The 21,108-nt window shown below is 48.7% G+C and overlaps 1 protein-coding gene across 1 annotated transcript in view; it reads left to right on the top strand.

Annotated features, from left to right (window-relative positions):
* The first annotated feature begins 16,932 nt into the window (after positions 1–16,932).
* Positions 16,933–21,108, top strand: part of CDK6 (cyclin dependent kinase 6) — a 193,460-nt gene continuing 189,284 nt past the window's right edge. Inside the window, exon 1 of the mRNA XM_038742474.1 lies at positions 16,933–17,282. Within this exon, the coding sequence (XP_038598402.1) occupies positions 16,933–17,282 (350 nt within the window). The remainder of the gene's footprint in view (positions 17,283–21,108) is intronic.

Below are 21,108 nucleotides of genomic sequence, written 5' to 3'. Positions count from 1 at the left end.
GTCGAGATTAGAACCTAGGACCTTTGACTTCCAAGCCCGGGCTCTTGCCATTGAGCCGTGCTGCTTCCCATCTATCCCATCCTTGTAAACACCACTATCCTCCCTAACTCTCAAGCCCATAACCTTGGCATTATTCTCAACTCATTTCTCTCATTCAACCCACATATTCAAACTGTCGCTAAATCCTGTTGGTCCTACCTTCACAACAACAATCAATTAATCAGTCATATTTACTGAGTGCTTACTGTGTACAGAGCCCTGTACTCAGCCCTTGGGAGAATACAGTATAATAGAGTGGGCAAACACATTCCCTGCCCACAATGAGTTTACAGTCTAGAAGGGGAAACATCACTAAAATCCATCCTTTACTCTCCATCTAAAGTGTTACCACGTTATCCCCTCTAGATTATTGCATCAGCCTCCTGCCTGACCTCTCTGCCTCCTGTCTCTCCCCGCTCCAGTCCAAACTTCATCCTGCTGCCTAGATCACTTTTCTGAAAAAAACTCAGTCCACATTTCTCCACTACTTTAAGAACCTCCAAGAGGTTCCCATCCAACCCAGCATCAAATAGAAACTCCTTATCATTGGCTTTCAAGCACTCAATCATCTTTCCCGGCCCTATCTTATCTTTTGATTTCCTATTATAAACCAGTCCTCACACTTCATTCCTCCACCACCAAGTTACTCACTGTACCTCGATCTCATCTATCTGGCTGCCCAAATGTTCCCGCTGGCTTGGAATTCCCTCCTCCTTCATATTTGACAGACCACCACTCTCCCCACCTTCAAAGCCTTATTCAAATTACCTCTCCTCCAAGAGGCTTTCCACAGTTAATCTCTATTTTCCCTTACTCCTTCCATCGATGCCCTTGGCTCTGTTCCCTTTAAACACCCCATTCCCAACCCCACAGAACTTCTGTACATATCCACGATTTATGGATTTACTTTAATGTTTGTCTCCCTCTTTATACTGTAAGCTCCTTGTGAACAGGTAATGTATCTACCAACTTTGGTGTATTACAGTCTCCCAAATGTTTAGTACAGTCCTCTGCACGCAGTAAGCGCTCAATAAATTTCATTCATTGATTGAGCTAGAGAGCATGAGTGAATAAGGAAGCAGTATGAGCGATTCATTTACCTTCGCTGTGCCTCAGTTAGCTCATCTGAAAAATGAGGATTAAGACTGTGATCCCCTTGTAGAACACGGACTGTGTCTTTTATCTACCCTAGAGCTTAATACAGTGTCTGGAACATAGTAAGCGCTTAATACATGCCATTAAACATTGAACTTTTTAAAAGTGCATAGATGATGCAGAAGGGAGTCAGGGAAAAGAGGGCTTAATCAGGGAAGACCTCTTGGAGGAGATGTGACCTTAATAAGGCTTTGAAGGTGGGGAGAGCGGTGGTCTGGTAGATATGGAAGGGAAATAGTATTTAATAGGTGCCCATTGTGTGCAAAGCGCTGAACTAAGCACTGGGAAGAAATGCCAGGGGAGAATTTAGATCTGGTCTGGAGTACGAGCAGAAAACCTTCCCTGATTAACTCCCAACATCCCAGGATGCACCTGTCCAACAGCTCTAGCACATTTGTATCTATTCATATTCTATCCTCAGCACTTGGGTTTATAAGGTTATTCCATGGTACATTCAATTATTTATGGTTTATTCTGATATTTCATCCTAGCCTATGCATTCAACTCCTCCATGGTACATTCAATTATTTATGGTTTATTCTGATATTTCATCCTAGCCTATGCATTCAACTCCCTAGCTGATATTTGTTCTTCCTAATAGCAGTTGTAGTAGTAATAGTGCTAGTAGTAATATTTACTGAGTGTCCACTTGGTGCAGTGTGCTAGTGCTTGAGAAGTAAACAATAAATTAGGGAAAGAGCTTGGCTAGTGGAAAGAGCACAGGACTGGGGAGTCAGAGGGCCTGGGTTCTAATTCTGGTTCCGCCACTTTCCTGCTGTGTCCTTGGGCAAGTCACTTAACTTCTCTGGGCCTCAGTTTCCTCATCAGTAAAAGGGGATTTCAATACCTGCTCTCCCTCCCACTTAGGCTGTGTCTTATGAGACAGAGATGGTGTCCAACCTGATTATCCTGTAGCTTCCCCAGCAGATAGCAAGCACATAGTAAGAACTTAACAAATACTATTACTATTATAATTAAAGAAGGAACATGTTCCCAATCCACAAGAAACTTAGGAAATCACATCTCCTCCTGGAGGCCTTCGCCGGTGAATTTATATTCTCCCCAGTATATCGTCCATGCAACTGCCACTTCAGCACTTCTGCACCCCCGGAGTTCTTATGAACTCAGCCCGTGACACTTCTATACATGTCTATCTCACACACCCTATTTCTCGAGCACTGACTCGTGTACACATTCCCTTTTTCCTCTGCCTCCTGGCTGTTAATTTTTTGAGTGATTGTCTTCCCCACTGAAATGTAGGCTCTCTGAGGGCAGGGACCAAGACTGTAAGCTAGTCCTCTAGACTATAAGACTTGGTCTATAAAACCATAAGACTATAAGACTACTAGACTTGGAGAAGCAGCGTGGCTCAGTGGAAAGAGCACAGGCTTGGGAGTCAGAAGTCATGGGTTCGAATCCCAACTCCTCCACTTGTCAGCTGTGTGACCTTGGGCAAGGCACTTAACTTCTCTATGCCTCAGTTACCTCATCTGTAAAATGGGGATTAAGACTGTGAGCCCCCCGTGGGACAACCTGATCACCTTGTATCTACCCCAGTGCTTAGAAGAGTGCTTTGCACATAGTAAGCACTTAACAAATACCAAAATTATTATTATTATTATAAGCTCGTCGTGGGCAGGAAATATGTCTATGTTATTATATTGTACTCTCCCAAGTGCTTAGAACAACGTTCTGCACACGGTAAGCACGCAGTAAATACGACTGACTGACCGACCGACTGCTCATCTTCTTCAACTCTCTGGAGCATTTCGTATTATGCTGTACACACAGTAGGTCCTCAGGAAATACCCTGGCTACCACTAGCACAGACGGGCTGCAGGACCGTCAATCACAGGAACAGGAAAGGCAAATTCCGTGAGGAACGGTTTCTCCTCACATTTCCCAGTGTGCCCTAGGAGGGCGACAGCCAATGCATGATTTTGCTCTCTGAGCCTCTCCTTGCTCCAACAGAGTTCCTCAAGCGGCAGCGGAGCATGAGACCAGGCACGTGTGCAGGAAGGGAACGGTCCGTGGACAGTCCGGATGCAGGCGGGCTTGGCTGGGGCCCGTCTTTTCTCTTGGCTCCGTCGGAGGGAAAGAAGCAGCACATGTCACGTCAAGGAGAAACAGGATTGCCCAGCCGTCTTTCCGGGACCACCATTTCCTGTCGGAGACAATGGAAGGTTTATATTTACAACACATAAAATTAGTAGTTTGGGAAAGTGGGGATGCCTCATTAGAAAGTTAATGATCTAAACAGAATCACGCCTCCCTCACTCTTTAAATCACAGTAGACAGTACTCTGAAAAGGATACAGCTCCCCAAGCGATCACAATACTTATCCTTCATGCTGAGAATACATGCCTTTATTTTTTTTTGGGGGGGGGGGGTACAAAAACTCCCAAGGCCCCATATCTGCTTTGTTTAAGAATCTGTTCCATGCGCAGTCTCAAACTTACGATTAGTGATAAAAAAAAACTATTTTCCGTCGGTATTGCTCAAAACATGTTTTAAATGTTTTCAGTAGCTGTCTGTGGGCATAAAACGCACACTTCGCATTGCCTTTTGGAAGTTCTCACAGCCACTTGGCAAGTCTATTTCTCCGCCTTTAGTAAATCTTAATTTTCTGCATTTTCCATTAGTGAGGCATGAAATTTGTGATGGTAAGGCCATGTTTTTAAATAATAGAAACACAGTTACAAAAGGGAAGCAGGCTGACATTTTAAAGGCACCGCATATTTTGTTATGACAGTCGGACAGCTATCCCAAAGGATGTTATCCATAAACAAAAACATTCTGTTTACTAATAATGCCCAGTGCCTTCTCCAGAGCTCTCTCGCACTCGAGCTAACATGGCTTGGTTTTAAATGGACTTGTATCCTAGGCGTTCAACCAAGCACATGATTAAGGCAAAACCAGCATAAAAGATAAGCCGAAGTGAGTGGAACGTAGACCATACAAAATCTCTGATCCCTTCAAGGTCTGCATTAAAATATGTGACATCTGTTTAAGTTTCCCCAGCATGGGCTGGAACAGCTACTCTGAAATCCCAGCTTTGGCTCTTGACTAAATCAGAGATAATACAGAAAGCAACTCTGTGCAATGGGAACCTTTCTTCGGACAAAACTTAGAACTATTCTCAACTCCTTTGTGGTAATGCAAAACTGAACTGTGCCAAGTTAAATTACCCCAACGGCTACACTTTATGCTGGTCTTTAAGACTTCTAGAACAGGAGGGGCTCTTGGGCCGTATCCCCATGCCAAGCTTTTAGCAATAAGAAATCACCAAATAGTATATGCCATTCTCTGGTTTAGGTTTCAGGGTGTAATTAGTTTGAAGTGGAAATCAGATGATTCAATGGTCAAAATTTTCTTTTTTGAAAGCACGAATCCAAACCGAAGACGGCACCCAAGCCGGGAGATCTGTTCAGAAATTTGTTTTGGTTTCAAAGATTTCAAATGGTAAAAGATTTCCGTTCGCTCAGCTATTTACCACCCCATGCGACTATATTTTTGATCTAGTTCTGGAGCAGTTTTTTGATCTTCTAATTCTATTGTACTCTGCCGAGTGCTTAGTACAGTATTCTGAGAGCAGCAGGCACTCAAAAAATGAAATCAATTGATTTTTGGATCCGGATCAGGGGAGGTGGCAGTACTGAGGTGAAACCCAGATTCCCCGGGTGTGAACGAGGCTTGCTGATGCTGGGGAAGGGTTGGGGGGAGGGAGTTTTTATGACATTTGTTAAGCCCTTGCTGTGCAGCAGGCACTGTACTAAGCGCTGGGGTATATACAAGCTAATCCGGTTGGACACGGTCCCTGTCCCACATAGGGCTCCCAGTCATAATCCCCATTTTACGGATGAGGTCACTGAGGCACAGGGAAGTGAAATTCATTCAATCGTATTTATCGAGTGCTTACTGTGTGCAAAGCACTGTACTAAGCATTGCCTAACGTCACCCAGCAGACAAGGGGAAGAGACGGAATTAGAACCCAGGTCCTTCTGACTCCCAGTCCCTGTCTCTATCCACTAGGCCATTATGTGGGCAGGGGGATGGGAGGGAGAGGAAGAGCGAGGAAAGGTACCCTCCAGCCTGGCGTGGAAGTTTGCTGTGTTTGTGCTTTGGCCCTGAACAGGAGCCAGTTCCAGCAATAGCCAGGGCCTCCTCCTCCTCCTCTTCTTCCTCCTCTTCCTCCTTCTTCAATGCCTCATCACTGTCTCCCCAGAAACCCACCTGGTGCTCGACTCCCTCTCCTCTCCGTCTGGGGCATGGGGTGCTGGGTGGGGGGGGGGGCGGGGGGGTTGACGGGGTGAAGGGGCTATGAACCTCCAGCCGCAGTCAGCCTGGAGATTGGAGACTCTAGACTCTAAGTTCCTTTACGGGCAAGGAAAGTGTCTGCTAATTCTGTTGTATTGTACTTTCCCAAGCGCTTAGTACAGTGCTTTGCACACAGTGGATGCTCAAAAAATGTGATTGAATGAATGAATGATTAGTAAGCCCTCAATAAATACCATTGATTGACTGGCGCTTTCTCACCCCTGCAGGGAGCTTCCATTCTGGCATTCCCCTGCTCCTGGTCCTTACTGCCTCTGCTCGCCCAGTGTCCCCCCACTGGGATCTGGGGTGGAGGACACTGGAAGACAATGCCCCCCAATCAATCAGGATGAAATGTAATGAATAAAAAATGTAGAAATCTAAAAAGTTTTAAAAATCAAAAATCAAATGCTACTGATTGATCTCTCTCACACGCAGACACACACACACACACACACTCACACACACACACACACAGAGGTTTCCCTGCCCCCCATCCTTTCCAGCAGCGCCCACCCCCAACCGGGACATCTCCAGATTCTCCACCAGGGATGGGGAGTCAATCACACCACCTTCGCTCCAACATTTCCCGGGGCTGGGAGACGTCACTGTCATTTTCCTCCTCGGGTGACCGGCCCGCTCCCAACGCCAAGCCCCCAGCCCCACATCCCAACCACAAGGGACATCTCAGACAACAGTGCTCTGCACATAGTAAGCACTCAATGAATACAATTGAATGAATAAACTGGCCCCAGTAACCCGGCACCTCGCCGATTTCCTGATCCTAAGAGTTGTACAGCACATGCTTCTGAGGGCCTTTCTAGAGGCCCCTGGCTGGATGCAGAGAGGAAGGAAAACAGGAGAGAGAGAGAGAGAGAGAGAAAGAGAGAGAGAGAGAGAGAGAGAGAGAGTGTACACAAATGCATGCATATTCTATGGCCACACACATTTTTGTGTATTGTTCCTTCATTCAATCGTACTTATTGAGCGCTTACTGTGTGCAGAGCACTGTACTAAGCACTTGGAGAGTACAATACAGCAATAAACAGACACATTCCCCGCCCCCAAGGAGTTGGTTCTGCTTTGGCATATTTGTAATAATGTCCCAGCATGGGCGCCCACAAGGGAGTCTTGGACGATGTGTGTTTCCAATAAAGTGTGAACAGATGTGCTTGTAATAATCGTGCCACCAACAATGCGCATGCAACCCAGTGGGGTCGAGTCTCCACGAGGGTGTCTGCAACAGTGTGTGTCTCTGCAATGTGTGAACGCTTTATTTTTCGCTCATCTGCAATGCGGGTACGCGCGCGTGTATGTGTGTGTGCACCTCCAGGACTGTGTGTACGTGCGTGGGGGGAATTTTGCCCTGGCAATCCTGTGTGTAGAGGTTTGTGTGCAAGGGCCTGTGTCCCTAAAGCTTTGCGTGTATGTGTGCGAGGGGGTTGAATGCCCGCAGCCCGGCGGGTGCCAGGGTGTGCAACAGTGTATATCCCTTTCCTGGGGTGCCCCCGTCTTGGGGGCGAAGCCGGGGGCGACCCTAGCGGAATCTGGCTGCCCTGGGCAGAGGCACAAGAAGGATTTCATTGAGTGTGAAGACAGAGAGCAGAGACAGAAAGCAGAAGGAGGCGACGGCGGCCTTTGTAGTCGCGGAGGAATGCGGAAATGTTGAAGCACTATGGCAAACTTTTTTGAAACGGGGTCAACTCACATTCAGCCAGCGTGGGAAAGCACAACCAGCTAAAAAAAAAAAAAGTAGGGGAGAGGGGAAAAAAAAACCCTCTTCGACAGAGGCACCGCAGAGAGGGGGGAGAGACAGAGCTGGGGATAAAGACAGGGAGTGGGAGAGGGGCTCCTTGCAGAAGTGCCCCCGGGTTTTTCAGACCAGCTTCTCCTGGGGGAGGGGGGAACTCCCAAGTCGGTTTTTTTTTATTTTTTACCCCGGAGATTTGCAGGCTACCCGCTAAGAAAGCTCAGTCCGGATGCAGAGGGAGGAGGAGGAGGAGGAGGAGGACATGGAGGAGAGGGGGAAGGGAAGCCAGACCCAAGAGTCCGAGCCCCCCGGGCAGCTACCTGTGTGGCCCCGTTTGCAACCCAGACCCGCCGCGGACAGATTTATCATGCCACCGATGGTTTGGGCCTCACCATTTAAGGGAAAGTTTGTAAGGACTCTCTTTTTTTTATATCAGTGGGTTTTAAACGCCCCCAGGCCTTCCCTCCTCCACGAAGCCCGCCCGGCTGTTTGGTCCGAGTTGATCGATTAGGTAGATTGGGTGCCTGGCTTAGGTTTTTTGGGGGGGACGTGGGGGGAGGGTGTGGATTATTGACCACGTGGGGGAGGGGGTCCCCTTCTGGGAGTGATCAGGAGGGTGGGCGTCCAAACTTAGTCCCCCGCCTTTACAGTGAGGGGGGTCCTCGGAACGACCCCCGATGGTGACCCCGGAGGAAGGCTGTGTCGGTTGCAACTTCCAAGCCCGGCCTGGGGGAAGGGGAGATGATGAGCTCCGTTTAGCCCCCCCAAATCCGGATCCTCTGAACCTCCACCATGGTCTAACCCTCACCCCTGCCATCCCAGGCCGGACCCTGACACCCCCTGACCGTCACTCCTGCCATCCCAGGACTGACCGTGACCCTGACTCCTGCCCCCCAACCTGACCCTGACCCCCCCTGACCCTCTGTCCCCCCAGGTCTGACCCTGACACCCTCTGACCCTCTGTCCCCCTGGGTCTGACACTGACACCCTCTGACCCTCTGTCCCCCCGGGTCTGACCCTGACACCCTCTGACCCTCTGTCCTCCTTGGCCTGACCCTGACACCCCCGACTCTCTGTCCCCCCGGAGGTTGACCCTGACACCCTTTGACCCCATATCCCCCCGGGCCTGACCCTGACACCCCCTAACCTTCACCACTGCCCCCCTCAAGGCCTGACCCTGACACCCTCTGACCCTCTGTCCCACCAGGCCTGTCCCTGACACCCCCCAGGCCTGACCCTGACAATCCCTAACCTACCCCACTGCCCCCCCCCAAGCCTGACCCTGACACCCCCGACCCTATGTCCCCCCCAAAGCATTACCCTGACACCCCTTGACCTCTGGGGAAGCAGTGTTGCTCAGTGGAAAGAGCCCGGGCTTTGGAGTCAGAGATCAGAGGTTCAAATCACGGCTCTGCCAATTGTCAGCTGTGTAACTTTGGGCAAATCACTTTACTTCTCTGTGCCTCAGTTACCTCATCTGTAAAATGGGGATTAAGACTGGGAGCCCTCCGTGGGACAACCTGATCACCTTGTAATGATAGCATTTATTAAGCGCTTACTATGTGCAAGGCACTGTTCTAAGCGCTGGGGAGGGTACAAGGTGATCAGGTTGTCCCACGGAGGGCTCACAGTCTTAATCCCCATTTTACAGATGAGGTAACTGAGGCCCAGAGAAGTGAAGTGACCTGCCCAAAGTCACACAGCTGACAATTGGCGGAGCCGGGATTTGAACCCATGGCTTCTGACTCCAAAGCCCGTGCTTTTTCCACTGAGCCACACTGCTTCTCTCTTGTAACCTCCCCAGCACTTAGAACAGTGCTTTGCACATAGTAAGTGCTTAATAAATGCCATTATTATTATTATTATTCCCCCTAAGCCTGACCCTGACACATTCTGACCCGCTGTCCCCCCGGGTCCTGCCCCTGACATCCTCTGACCCTCACCCTTGCCCCCTCAGGCCTGAGTCGGGGCTTCCCTCCTCTCCGTCTCTACCTGCTGCCCCCCCAGCCCCAAATGCCCTATCAGCCCCCACCCCCGAGATTTCCCCCTCCTCCCCCAGGGTAGCAGAGGACGCCCCCATCCCACCCTCTGTCTGTGGTCCATGGCCTTCCCTGAGGGTGGACACCGGGGGGTGGGGTCCATTGCTGCCCCCACCCTGGAGGAGGTAAAAGAGGGCTCAGATCCCACCCTCCGAACCCCCAAAACTGGCTGCGCCTCACTCTTCCATTACATGGGGTCCAGCAGCCCCCCCCCCCAACAACCCCAGCCCCCCAGCCCCATCCCTGGAAGCCCAGCGTCCCCCTTAGACAGGGGCAAGTAGAAGGCACCCCTAATTCTGATCCTAAAGCCCCAGGGGCTGGGGGGGTGGGGGGCAACCTGGGCTGTGAGCCAGGAATTGTCTCTCTTACTGAATTCTTTCCAAGCGCTTAGTACAGTGCTCTGCACACTGTAAGCGCTCAATAAATGCGACTGAATTGAATGAATGGGTGGGCCCAGGAGGGTCAGGGCCACATGGTGGCGGGATCCGGGGTGCCGGGGTTGCGGGCGGAGGGCGAGAACTATGTATATATCTGTATATATCTGTCATTTCTTTCTATTAATGTCTGTCTCCCTCTCTAGACTGTGAGCGGGGAATGTGTTTGACATCATATTGTCCTCTCCCAAGCACTTTGTACAGTGTTTTGCACACAGGAAGCGTTCAATAAATATGATTATTATTATTATTAATATCCACGAAGTTGCACGGGGGCAGGCGGGGAGGTGTGAAGTCTCTGATTTGGGGTGTGGAGGGGCAGGATTATAGGGGGAGGGTCAGAATGAGCACGTTGTGGGGTAGGGATGGTTTCTATCAGTTGCCGAATTGCCCTTTCTGAGCGTTTAGTACAGTGCTCTGCACACAGTAAGCGCTCAATAAATACGATTGAATGAATGAAGTATAGGGGGGCAGGGGCAGGATTATAGGGGGAGGGTCAGGATTATAGGGGAAGAGTCAGAATGAGCCCATTGTTGGGTAGGGATTGTCTCTATCTGTTGCCGAATTGTAATAATAATAATAATAATGGTATTTGTTAAGCACTTACTATGTACCAAGCACTGTTCTAAGCGCTGGGGTAGGTACAAGGTCATCAGGTTGCCCCATGTGGAGCTCACAGTCTTACTCCCCATTTTACAGATAAGGTAACTGAGGCACATAGAAGTTAAGTGACTTGCCCAAGGTCACACAGCAGACAACTGGCGGAGCCGGGATTAGAACTGTACTTTCCAAGCGCTGAGTACAGTCCTCTGCGCACAGTAACCACTCAGTAAATATGATGGAATGCATGAATTATAGGGGGAGGATCAGGATTATAGGGGGAAGGGCAGAGAGGTGTGGGATTCATTCATTCCTTGAGAAGCAGCGTGGCTAAGTGGAAAGAGTCCGGGCTTGGGAGTCAGAGGTCATGGGTTCTAATTCCGGCTCCACCATTTGTCTGCTGTGTGAGCTTGGGTAAGTCACTTAACTTCTCTGGGCCTCAGTTCCCTCATCTGTAAAATGGGGATTAAGACTGTGAACCCCACGTGGGACAACCTGATCACCTTGTATCCCCCCCAGTGCTTAGATCAGTGCTGCGTGGCTCAGTGGAAAGAGACTGGGCTTGGGAGTCAGCGGTCATGGGTTCTAATCCCTGCTCCACCACATATCTGCTGTGTGACCTTGGGCAAGTCACTTTGCTTCTCTGGGCCTCAGTTCCCTCATCTGTCAAATGGGGATGAAGACTATGAGCCCCCCGCGGGACAACCTGATCACCATGTATCCCCCCAGCACTTAGAACAGTGTTTGGCACATAGTAAGCGCTTAACCAATGCCATTCTTATGATTATTCTCTGAGTCTCAGTTCCCTCATCTGTCAAATGGGGATGAAGACTGTGAGCTCCACATGGGGCAACCTGATGATGGTGTATCCCCCCCGCCAAAGTGTTTAGAACAGTGTTTGGCACAAAGTAAGCTCTTAACCAATGCCATTATTATGATTATTCTCTGAGTCTCAGTTCCCTCATCCATAAAACGGGGACGAAGACTGTGAGCTCCACATGGGGCAACCTGATGACGGTGTATCCCCCCCCCACCACCAAAGCGTTTAGAACAGTGTTTGGCACAAAGTAAGCAATGCCATTATTATGATTATTCTCTGAGTCTCGGTTCCCTCATCTGTAAAGCGGGGAGGAAGACTGTGAGCTCCACATGGGGCAACCTAATGACGGTGTATCCCCCACCCCCAGCGTTTAGAACAGTGTTTGGCACATAGTAAGCACTTAACCAATGCCATTCTTATGATTATTCTCTGAGTCTCAGTTCCCTCATCTGTAAAACGGGGAGGAAGACTGTGAGCTCCACATGGAGCAACCTGATGACGGTGTATCCCCTCTGGCGCTTAGAACAGTGCTTGGCGCATAGTAAGCGCTTAACAATTTATTCCATCGTACTTCTTGAGCGCTCATCGTGTTCAGCGCTTAGGTAGGGAAACTGATGACGGTGTATCCCCTTCCGGCGCTTAGAACAGTGCTTGGCGCTGTTAGTTTTTGTTAGTATTTGTTAGTATGTTTGGTTTTGTTCTCCGTCTCCCCCTTTTAGACTGTGAGCCCACTGTTGGGTAGGGACTGTCTCTCCATGTTGCCAACTTGGACTTCCCAAGCGCTTAGTCCAGTGCTCTGCACACAGTAAGCGCTCAATAAATACGATTGATACATTGATTGATTGATAGTAAGCGCTTAGCAATTCATTCCATCGTAATTCTTGAGCGCTCACCGCGTTCAGAGCTTGGATAGGGCAACTGATGACGGTATATCCCCTTCCGGCGCTTAGAACAGTGCTTGGTGCTGTTAGTATGTTTGGTTTTGTTCTCCGTCTCCCCCTTTTAGACTGTGAGCCCACTGTTGGGTAGGGACCGTCTCTCTATGTTGCCAATTTGGACTTCCCAAGCGCTTAGTCCAGTGCTCTGCACACAGTAAGCGCTCAATAAATACGATTGATAGATTGATTGATTGATAGTAAGCGCTTAACGACTCATTCCATCGTACTTCTTGAGCGCTCACCGTGTTAGAACAGTGCTTGGCGCTGTTAGTTTTTGCTAGTATGTTTGGTTTTGTTCTCCGTCTCCCCCTTTTAGACTGTGAGCCCACTGTTGGGTAGGGACCGTCTCTCTATGTTGCCAATTTGGACTTCCCAAGCGCTTAGTCCAGTGCTCTGCACACAGTAAGCGCTCAATAAATACGATTGATAGATTGATTGATTGATAGTAAGCGCTTAACGACTCATTCCATCGTACTTCTTGAGCGCTCACTTTGTTAGAACAGTGCTTGGCACTGTTAGTTTTTGCTAGTATGTTTGGTTTTGTTCTCCGTCTCCCCCTTTTAGACTGTGAGCCCACTGTTGGGTAGGGACCGTCTCTCTATGTGGCCAACTTGGACTTCCCAAGTGCTTAGTCCAGTGCTCTGTACACAGTAAGCGCTCAATAAATACGATTGATAGATTGATTGATTGATAGTAAGCGCTTATCATCATCATCAATCGTATTTATTGAGCATTTACTGTGTGCGGAGCACTGGACTAAGCGCTTGGGAAGTCCAAGTTGGCAACATGGAGAGACCGTCCCTACCCAACAGTGGGCTCACAGTCTAAAAGGGGGAGACAGAGAACAAAACCAAACGTACTAACAAAATAAAATAAATAGAATAGATATGTACAAGTAAAATAAATAAATAAATAGAGTAATAAACATGTACAAGCATATATACATACATACAGGTGCTGTGGGGAAGGGAAGGAGGTAAGATGGGGGGGATGGAGAGGGGGACGAGGGGGAGAGGAAGGAATCCCCCCCCACCTTTTAGACTGTGAGCCCACTGTTGGGTAGGGACTGTCTCTATATGTTGCCAATTTGTACTTCCCAAGCGCTTAGTACAGTGCTCTGCACATAGTAAGCGCTCAATAAACACGATTGATGATGAGGAGGAGGAGGAGGAGGAAGTATGTGAATTACCATGGTAGCAGTTTGGATGAAGAAAGGGCGGATTTTAGTGATGTGGAGAAGGGTGAATCGACAGGATGTGGCGATGGTGATTCAGTGACTGGGAGAGTGTTATACGGTGGGTAAACATGATCCCTGCCCTCAAGGAACTTACAAAGGGGGAAATCTTCATCATCATCAATTGTATTTATTGAGCACTTACTATGTGCAGAGCACTGTACTAAGCGCTTGGGAAGTGGAAATTGGCAACATAGAGAGACGGTCCCTACCCAACAGTGGGCTCATGCCCCATTACTTCCTCCTATCCGTTATTCATTTTGTTCCATTGTACTTCTTGAGCGCTTACTATGTGCAGAGCACTGTACTACGCACTTGGGAAGTACAAATTGGCAACATAGACAGTCCCTACCCAACAGTGGGGTCATACCCCCATTACTTCCTCCTATCTGTTATTCATTTTATTCCGTCGTACTTCTTGAGCGCTTATTCTGTGCAGAGCACTGGACTAAGCGCTTGGGAAGTAGAAATTGGCAACATATAGAGACGGTCCCTACCCAACAGTGGGCTCATACCCCATTACTTCCTCCTGTTATTTTATTCCATCGTACTTCTTGAGTGCTTACTATGTGCAGAGCACTGGACTAAGCGCTTGGGAAGTAGAAATTGGCAACATAGAGAGTCGGTCCCTACCCAACAGCGGGCTCATACCCCATTACTTCCTCCTGTTATTTTATTCCATCGTACTTCTTGAGTGCTTACTATGTGCAGAGCACTGGACTAAGTGCTTGGGAAGTACAAATTGGCAACATAGAGAGTCGGTCCCTACCCAACAGCGGGCTCATACCCCATTACTTCCTCCTGTTATTTTATTCCATCGTACTTCTTGAGTGCTTACTATGTGCAGAGCACTGGACTAAGCGCTTGGGAAGTAGAAATTGGCAACATAGAGAGTCGGTCCCTACCCAACAGCGGGCTCATACCCCATTACTTCCTCCTGTTATTTTATTCCATCGTACTTCTTGAGTGCTTACTATGTGCAGAGCACTGGACTAAGCGCTTGGGAAGTAGAAATTGGCAACATAGAGAGTCGGTCCCTACCCAACAGTGGGCTCATACCCCATTACTTCCTCCTATCTGTTATTCATTTTGTTCCGTCGTACTTCTTGAGCGCTTACTCTGTGCAGAGCACTGGACTAAGCGCTTGGGAAGTAGAAATTGGCAACATAGAGAGTCGGTCCCTACCCAACAGCGGGCTCATACCCCATTACTTCCTCCTGTTATTTTATTCCATCGTACTTCTTGAGTGCTTACTATGTGCAGAGCACTGGACTAAGCGCTTGGGAAGTAGAAATTGGCAACATAGAGAGTCGGTCCCTACCCAACAGCGGGCTCATTCCCCATTACTTCCTCCTGTTATTTTATTCCATCGTACTTCTTGAGTGCTTACTATGTGCAGAGCACTGGACTAAGCGCTTGGGAAGTAGAAATTGGCAACATAGAGAGACAGTCCCTACCCAACAGTGGGCTCATACCCCATTAGTTCCTCCTATCTGTTATTCATTTTGTTCCGTCGTACTTCTTGAGCGCTTACTCTGTGCAGAGCACTGGACTAAGCGCTTGGGAAGTAGAAATTGGCAACATAGAGAGACAGTCCCTACCCAACAGTGGGCTCGTACCCCATTAGTTCCTCCTATCTGTTATTCATTTTGTTCCGTCGTACTTCTTGAGCGCTTACTCTGTGCAGAGCACTGGACTAAGCGCTTGGGAAGTAGAAATTGGCAACATAGAGAGACAGTCCCTACCCAACAGCGGGCTCATACCCCATTACTTCCTCCTGTTATTTTATTCCATCGTACTTCTTGAGCGCTTACTGTGTGCAGAGCACTGGACTAAGCGCTTGGGAAGTGGAAATTGGCAACATAGAGAGTCGGTCCCTACCCAACAGCGGGCTCATTCCCCATTACTTCCTCCTGTTATTTTATTCCATCGTACTTCTTGAGTGCTTACTATGTGCAGAGCACTGGACTAAGCGCTTGGGAAGTAGAAATTGGCAACATAGAGAGACAGTCCCTACCCAACAGTGGGCTCATACCCCATTACTTCCTCCTATCTGTTATTCATTTTGTTCCGTCGTACTTCTTGAGCGCTTACTCTGTGCAGAGCACTGGACTAAGCGCTTGGGAAGTACAAATTGGCAACATAGAGAGACAGTCCCTACCCAACAGTGGCCTCGTACCCCATTACTTCCTCCTATCTGTTATTCATTTTGTTCCATCGTACTTCTTGAGCACTTACTATGTGCAGAGCACTGGACTAAGCGCTTGGGAAGTGCAAATTGGCAACATAGAGAGACGGTCCCTACCCAACAGCGGGCTCATACCCCATTACTTCCTCCTGTTATTTTATTCCATCGTACTTCTTGAGTGCTTACTCTGTGCAGAGCACTGGACTAAGCGCTTGGGAAGTAGAAATTGGCAACATAGAGAGACAGTCCCTACCCAACAGTGGGCTCGTACCCCATTACTTCCTCCTATCTGTTATTCATTTTGTTCCGTCGTACTTCTTGAGCGCTTACTCTGTGCAGAGCACTGGACTAAGCGCTTGGGAAGTAGAAATTGGCAACATAGAGAGACGGTCCCTACCCAACAGCGGGCTCATACCCCATTACTTCCTCCTGTTATTTTATTCCATCGTACTTCTTGAGTGCTTACTATGTGCAGAGCACTGGACTAAGCGCTTGGGAAGTAGAAATTGGCAACATAGAGAGACGGTCCCTACCCAACAGTGGGCTCATACCCCATTACTTCCTCCTATCTGTTATTCATTTTGTTCCGTCGTACTTCTTGAGCGCTTACTCTGTGCAGAGCACTGGACTAAGCGCTTGGGAAGTACAAATTGGCAACATAGAGAGACAGTCCCTACCCAACAGTGGGCTCGTACCCCATTAGTTCCTCCTATCTGTTATTCATTTTGTTCCGTCGTACTTCTTGAGCGCTTACTCTGTGCAGAGCACTGGACTAAGCGCTTGGGAAGTAGAAATTGGCAACATAGAGAGACGGTCCCTACCCAACAGCGGGCCTGTTATTCTACCTATCCTATCATCATCATCAATTGCATTTATTGAGCGCTTACTCTGTGCAGAGCACTGGACTAAGCGCTTGGGAAGTAGAAATTGGCAACATAGAGAGACAGTCCCTACCCAACAGTGGGCTCGTACCCCATTGCTTCCTCCTGTTATTCATTTTGTTCCATCGTACTTCCTGAGCGCTTACTATGTGCAGAGCACTGTACTAAGCGCTTGGGAAGTAGAAATTGGCAACATAGAGAGACGGTCCCTACCCAACAGCGGGCTCGTACCCCATTACTTCCTCCTATCTGTTATTCATTTTATTCCGTCGTACTTCTTGAGCGCTCGCTCTGCGCAGCGCTCGGAGGGGGCGACGGCCCCGGCTTAGGAAGGGGCTGCCGGGGCCGGATTCGGGTGGGCTCAACCCTCCGCCCCCCGCCTCCGGAGGATGGGAGGATGGCGGGGCGGGGCCGGGGGAGGAGAGGGAGGGAGGAGGGCCGGGAGGGGGTCGGTCCCTCCCGCCTGCTCGGCGGGCTCCAGTCGCGCGGAGGAGGAGGAGGAGGAGGAGGAGGAGCAGTAGCGCGCGGGGTTGCGCGGGCATGGAGCCGGAGGGCGCGGGCCCGGGCGCGGGCGCGGGGGGCGTCCCCCCCGCCCCGGCCCCGCCGCCGCCTCTGCCGCCTTTGCCGCCGCCTTTGCCGCCGCCTTTGCCGCCGCCTTTGCCGCCTCCGGCCCCTCCGCGGGCGGAGCAGCAGTACGAGTGCGTGGCGGAGATCGGCGAGGGCGCCTACGGGAAGGTGTTCAAGGCCCGCGACCTGAAGAACGGCGGCCGCTTCGTGGCGCTGAAGCGCGTGCGGGTGCAGACGGGCGAGGAGGGCATGCCGCTCTCCACCATCCGCGAGGTGGCGGTGCTGCGGCACCTGGAGACCTTCGAGCACCCCAACGTCGTCAGGTGACACGGCCGCAACCCCAAGCGCACGAGGCCCACACCCTCACAACCCTCCTGCCTCTCCCCCTCTCCATCCCCCCCATCTTACCTCCTTCCCTTCCCCACAGCACCTGGATATATGCTTATACATATTATCGCTCTATTTATTTATTTATTTATTTTGCTTGTACCTATCATCTAGTCTATTGATTTTATTTTGTTAGTAGGTTTGGTTTTGTTCCCTTCCTTCCTCTCCATCCCCCCGCCTTACCTCCTTCCCTTCCCCACATCACCCGTATATATGTTTATTCATATTTATTGCTCTGTTTATTTATTTATTTATTTTGCTTGTACCTATCATCTAGTCTATTTATTTTATTTTGTTAGTAGGTTTGGGTTTGTTCCCTGCCTTCCTCTCCCCCCCTCCATCCCCCCATCTTACCTCCTTCCCTTCCCCACTGCACCTGGATATATGTTTATTCATATTTATTGCTCTATTCATTTATTTATTTTACTTGTACCTATCTAGTCTATTTATTTTATTTTGTTAGTATGTTCGGTTTTGTCCCCTTCCTTCCTCTCCCCCCTCTCCATCCCCCCATCTTACCTCCTTCCCTTCCCCACAGCACCTGGATATATGCTTATACATATTATTGCTCTATTTATTTATTTATTTATTTTGCTTGTACCTATCATCTAGTCTATTGATTTTATTTTGTTAGTAGGTTTGGTTTTGTTCCCTTCCTTCCTCTCCATCCCCCCGCCTTACCTCCTTCCCTTCCCCACAGCACCCGGATATATGTTTATTCATATTTATTGCTCTATTTATTTATTTATTTTACTTGTACCTATCTAGTCTATTTTATTTTGTTAGTAGGTTTGGTTTTGTTCCCTTCCTTCCTCTCCATCCCCCCATCTTACCTCCTTCCCTTCCCCACATCACCCGTATATATGTTTATACATATTTATCGCTCTATTTATTTATTTATTTTGCTTGTACCTATCTATTCTATTTTATTTTGTTAGTGTGTTTGGTTTTGTTCCCTTCCTTCCTCTCCCCCCTCTCCACTCCCCCCCGCCTTACCTCCTTCCCTTCCCCACAGCACCCGGATATATGCTTATACATACTTATTGCTCTACTTATTTATTTTGCTTGTACCTATCTATTCTATTTATTTCATTTTGTTAGTATGTTTGGTTTTGTCCCCTTCCTTCCTCTCCCCCCTCTCCATCCCCCCCCCCCCATCTTACCTCCTTCCCTTCCCCACAGCACCTGGATATATGCTTATACATATTTATTGCTCAACTTATTTATTTTACTTGTACCTATCTAGTCTATTTTATTTTGTTAGTGTGTTTGGTTTTGTTCCCTTCCTTCCTCTCCCCTCTCTCCATCCCCCCATCTTACCTCCTTCCCTTCCCCACATCACCTGGATATATGTTTATACATGTTTATTGCTCTGTTTATTTATTTTACTTGTACCTATCTAGTCTATTTTATTTTGTTAGTATGTTTGGTTTTGTTCCCTTCCTTCCTCTCCCCCTCGTCCCCCTCTCCATCCCCCCCAGTCTTACCTTACCTTCTTTCCTTTCTCCACAGCACCTGGATATATGTATATATGTCTGTACATATTTATTACTCTATTTATCGTACTTGTACTTATCTATTCTATTTATTTTATTCCGTTAGTATGTCTGGTTTTGTTCTCTGTCTCCCCCTGCTAGACTGTGAGCCCACTGTTGGGTAGGGACTGTCTCTGTGTGTTGCCAACTTGTACTTCCCAAGCGCTTAGTACAGTGCTCTGCACACAGTAAGCGCTCAATAAATACGATTGATTGATTGATTGATTGATTGATTGATTCCCGCCCTGCCGGATCGGACCGGACCGGGGCGGGACCCGCCGGCAGGGGGCGCTCTGCGGGCTACCGCACCACCTGCTACTTCCTCATCATCATCATCAAGCGTATTGATTGAGCGCTTACTATGTGCAGAGCACTGGACTAAGTGCTTGGGAAGTACAAATGGGCAACATAGAGAAACGGTCCCTACCCAACAGTGGGCTCACAGTCTAGTCCGGTGCTCCGCGCACAGTGATCAATCAATCAATCAATCAATCGTATTTATTGAGCGCTTACTATGTGCAGAGCACTGGACTAAGCGCTTGGGAAGTACAAATGGGCAACAGAGAGAGACGGTCCCTACCCAACAGTGGGCTCACAGTCTAGTCCGGTGCTCCGCGCACAGCGAGCGCTCAATCAATCCATCAATCAATCAATTGTATTTATTGAGCGCTTACTATGTGCAGAGCACTGGACTTAGCGCTTGGGAAGTACAAATTGGCAACATAGAGAGACGGTCCCTACCCCACAGTGGGCTCACAGTCTAGTCCGGTGCTCCGCGCACAGTGAGCGCTCAATCAATCAATCAATCGTATTTATTGAGCGCTTACTGTGTGCAGAGCTGAGAGCTCACCTCCTCCAGGAGGCCTTCCCAGACTGAGCCCCTTATAATAATAATGGTGTTTATTAAGCGCTTACTATGTGCAAAGCACCATTCTAAGTGCTGGGGAGGTTACCAGGTGATGAGGTTGTCCCACGGGGGGCTCGCAGTCTTCATCCCCATTTTGCAGATGAGGTCACTGGGGCCCAGAGAAGTGAAGTGGATTGCCCAAAGTCACACAGCTGACAATTGGCGGAGCCGGGATTTGAACCCGTGACCTCTGACTCCAAAGCCCGGGCTCTTTTCCACTGAGCCACGCTGCTTCTTTGAAGCAGCCCCTTCCTTCCTCTCCCCCTCGTCCCCCTCTCCATCCCCCCCATCTTACCTCCTTCCCTTCCCCACAGCACCTGTATATATGGATATATGTTTGTACAGATTTATTACTCTATTTTACTTGCACATATCTATTCTATTTATTTTATTTTGTTAGTATGTTTGGTTTTGTTCTCTGTCTCCCCCTTTTAGACTGTGAGCCCACTGCTGGGTAGGGACCATCTCCATATGTTGCCAACTTGGACTTCCCAAGCGCTTAGTCCAGTGCTCTGCACACAGTAAGCGCTCAGTAAATACGATTGATGATGATGATGATGATCCCCCCATCTTACCTCCTTCCCTTCCCCACAGCACCTGTATATATGTATATATGTTTGTACATATTTATTACTCTATTTATATATTTATTTTACTTGTACATATCTATTCTATTTATTTTATTTTGTTAGTGTGTTTGGTTTTGTTCTCTGTCTCCCCTTCTTAGACTGTGAGCCCACTGTTGGGTAGGGACTGTCTCTAGATGTTGCCAACTTGGACTTCCCAAGCGCTTAGTCCAGTGCTCTGCACACAGTAAGCGCTCAATAAATAAGATTGATGATGATGATGATGACTAAGCTCTTGGGAAGTCCAAGTCGGCAACGCATTGAGACGGTCCCTACCCAACAGCGGGCTCACAGTCTAGAAGGGCGAGACAGACAACAATAAATACGATTGTATTGTACTTGTACTTCCCAAGCGCTTAGTCCAGTGCTCTGCACACAGTAAGCGCTCAATAAATGCGATTGATGATGATGATGATGATTGAATCAATGAATGAATGACCCGGGAGCCGCGGTCACTCTGGTGGCCGTATTTATTGAGCGCTCACCGTGTGTGTGTGTGTGTGTGTGTGTGTGTGTGTGTGTGTGTGCGCGCGCGCGCGCGGAGCACTAGACTAATAATAATAATAATGATGATGGCATTTATTAAGCGCTTACTATATGCAAAGCACTGTTCTAAGCGCTGGGGAGATTACAAGGTGATTGGGTTGTCCCACATGGGGCTCACAGTCTTAATCCCCATTTTACAGATGAGGTA

The sequence above is a fragment of the Tachyglossus aculeatus genome, chromosome 2 (genome assembly GCF_015852505.1).
Source record: "Tachyglossus aculeatus isolate mTacAcu1 chromosome 2, mTacAcu1.pri, whole genome shotgun sequence".
Lineage (NCBI taxonomy): Eukaryota > Metazoa > Chordata > Mammalia > Monotremata > Tachyglossidae > Tachyglossus > Tachyglossus aculeatus.
Note: the sequence above shows the minus strand (reverse complement) of the source record. Positions and strands in the feature narration are given on the sequence as shown.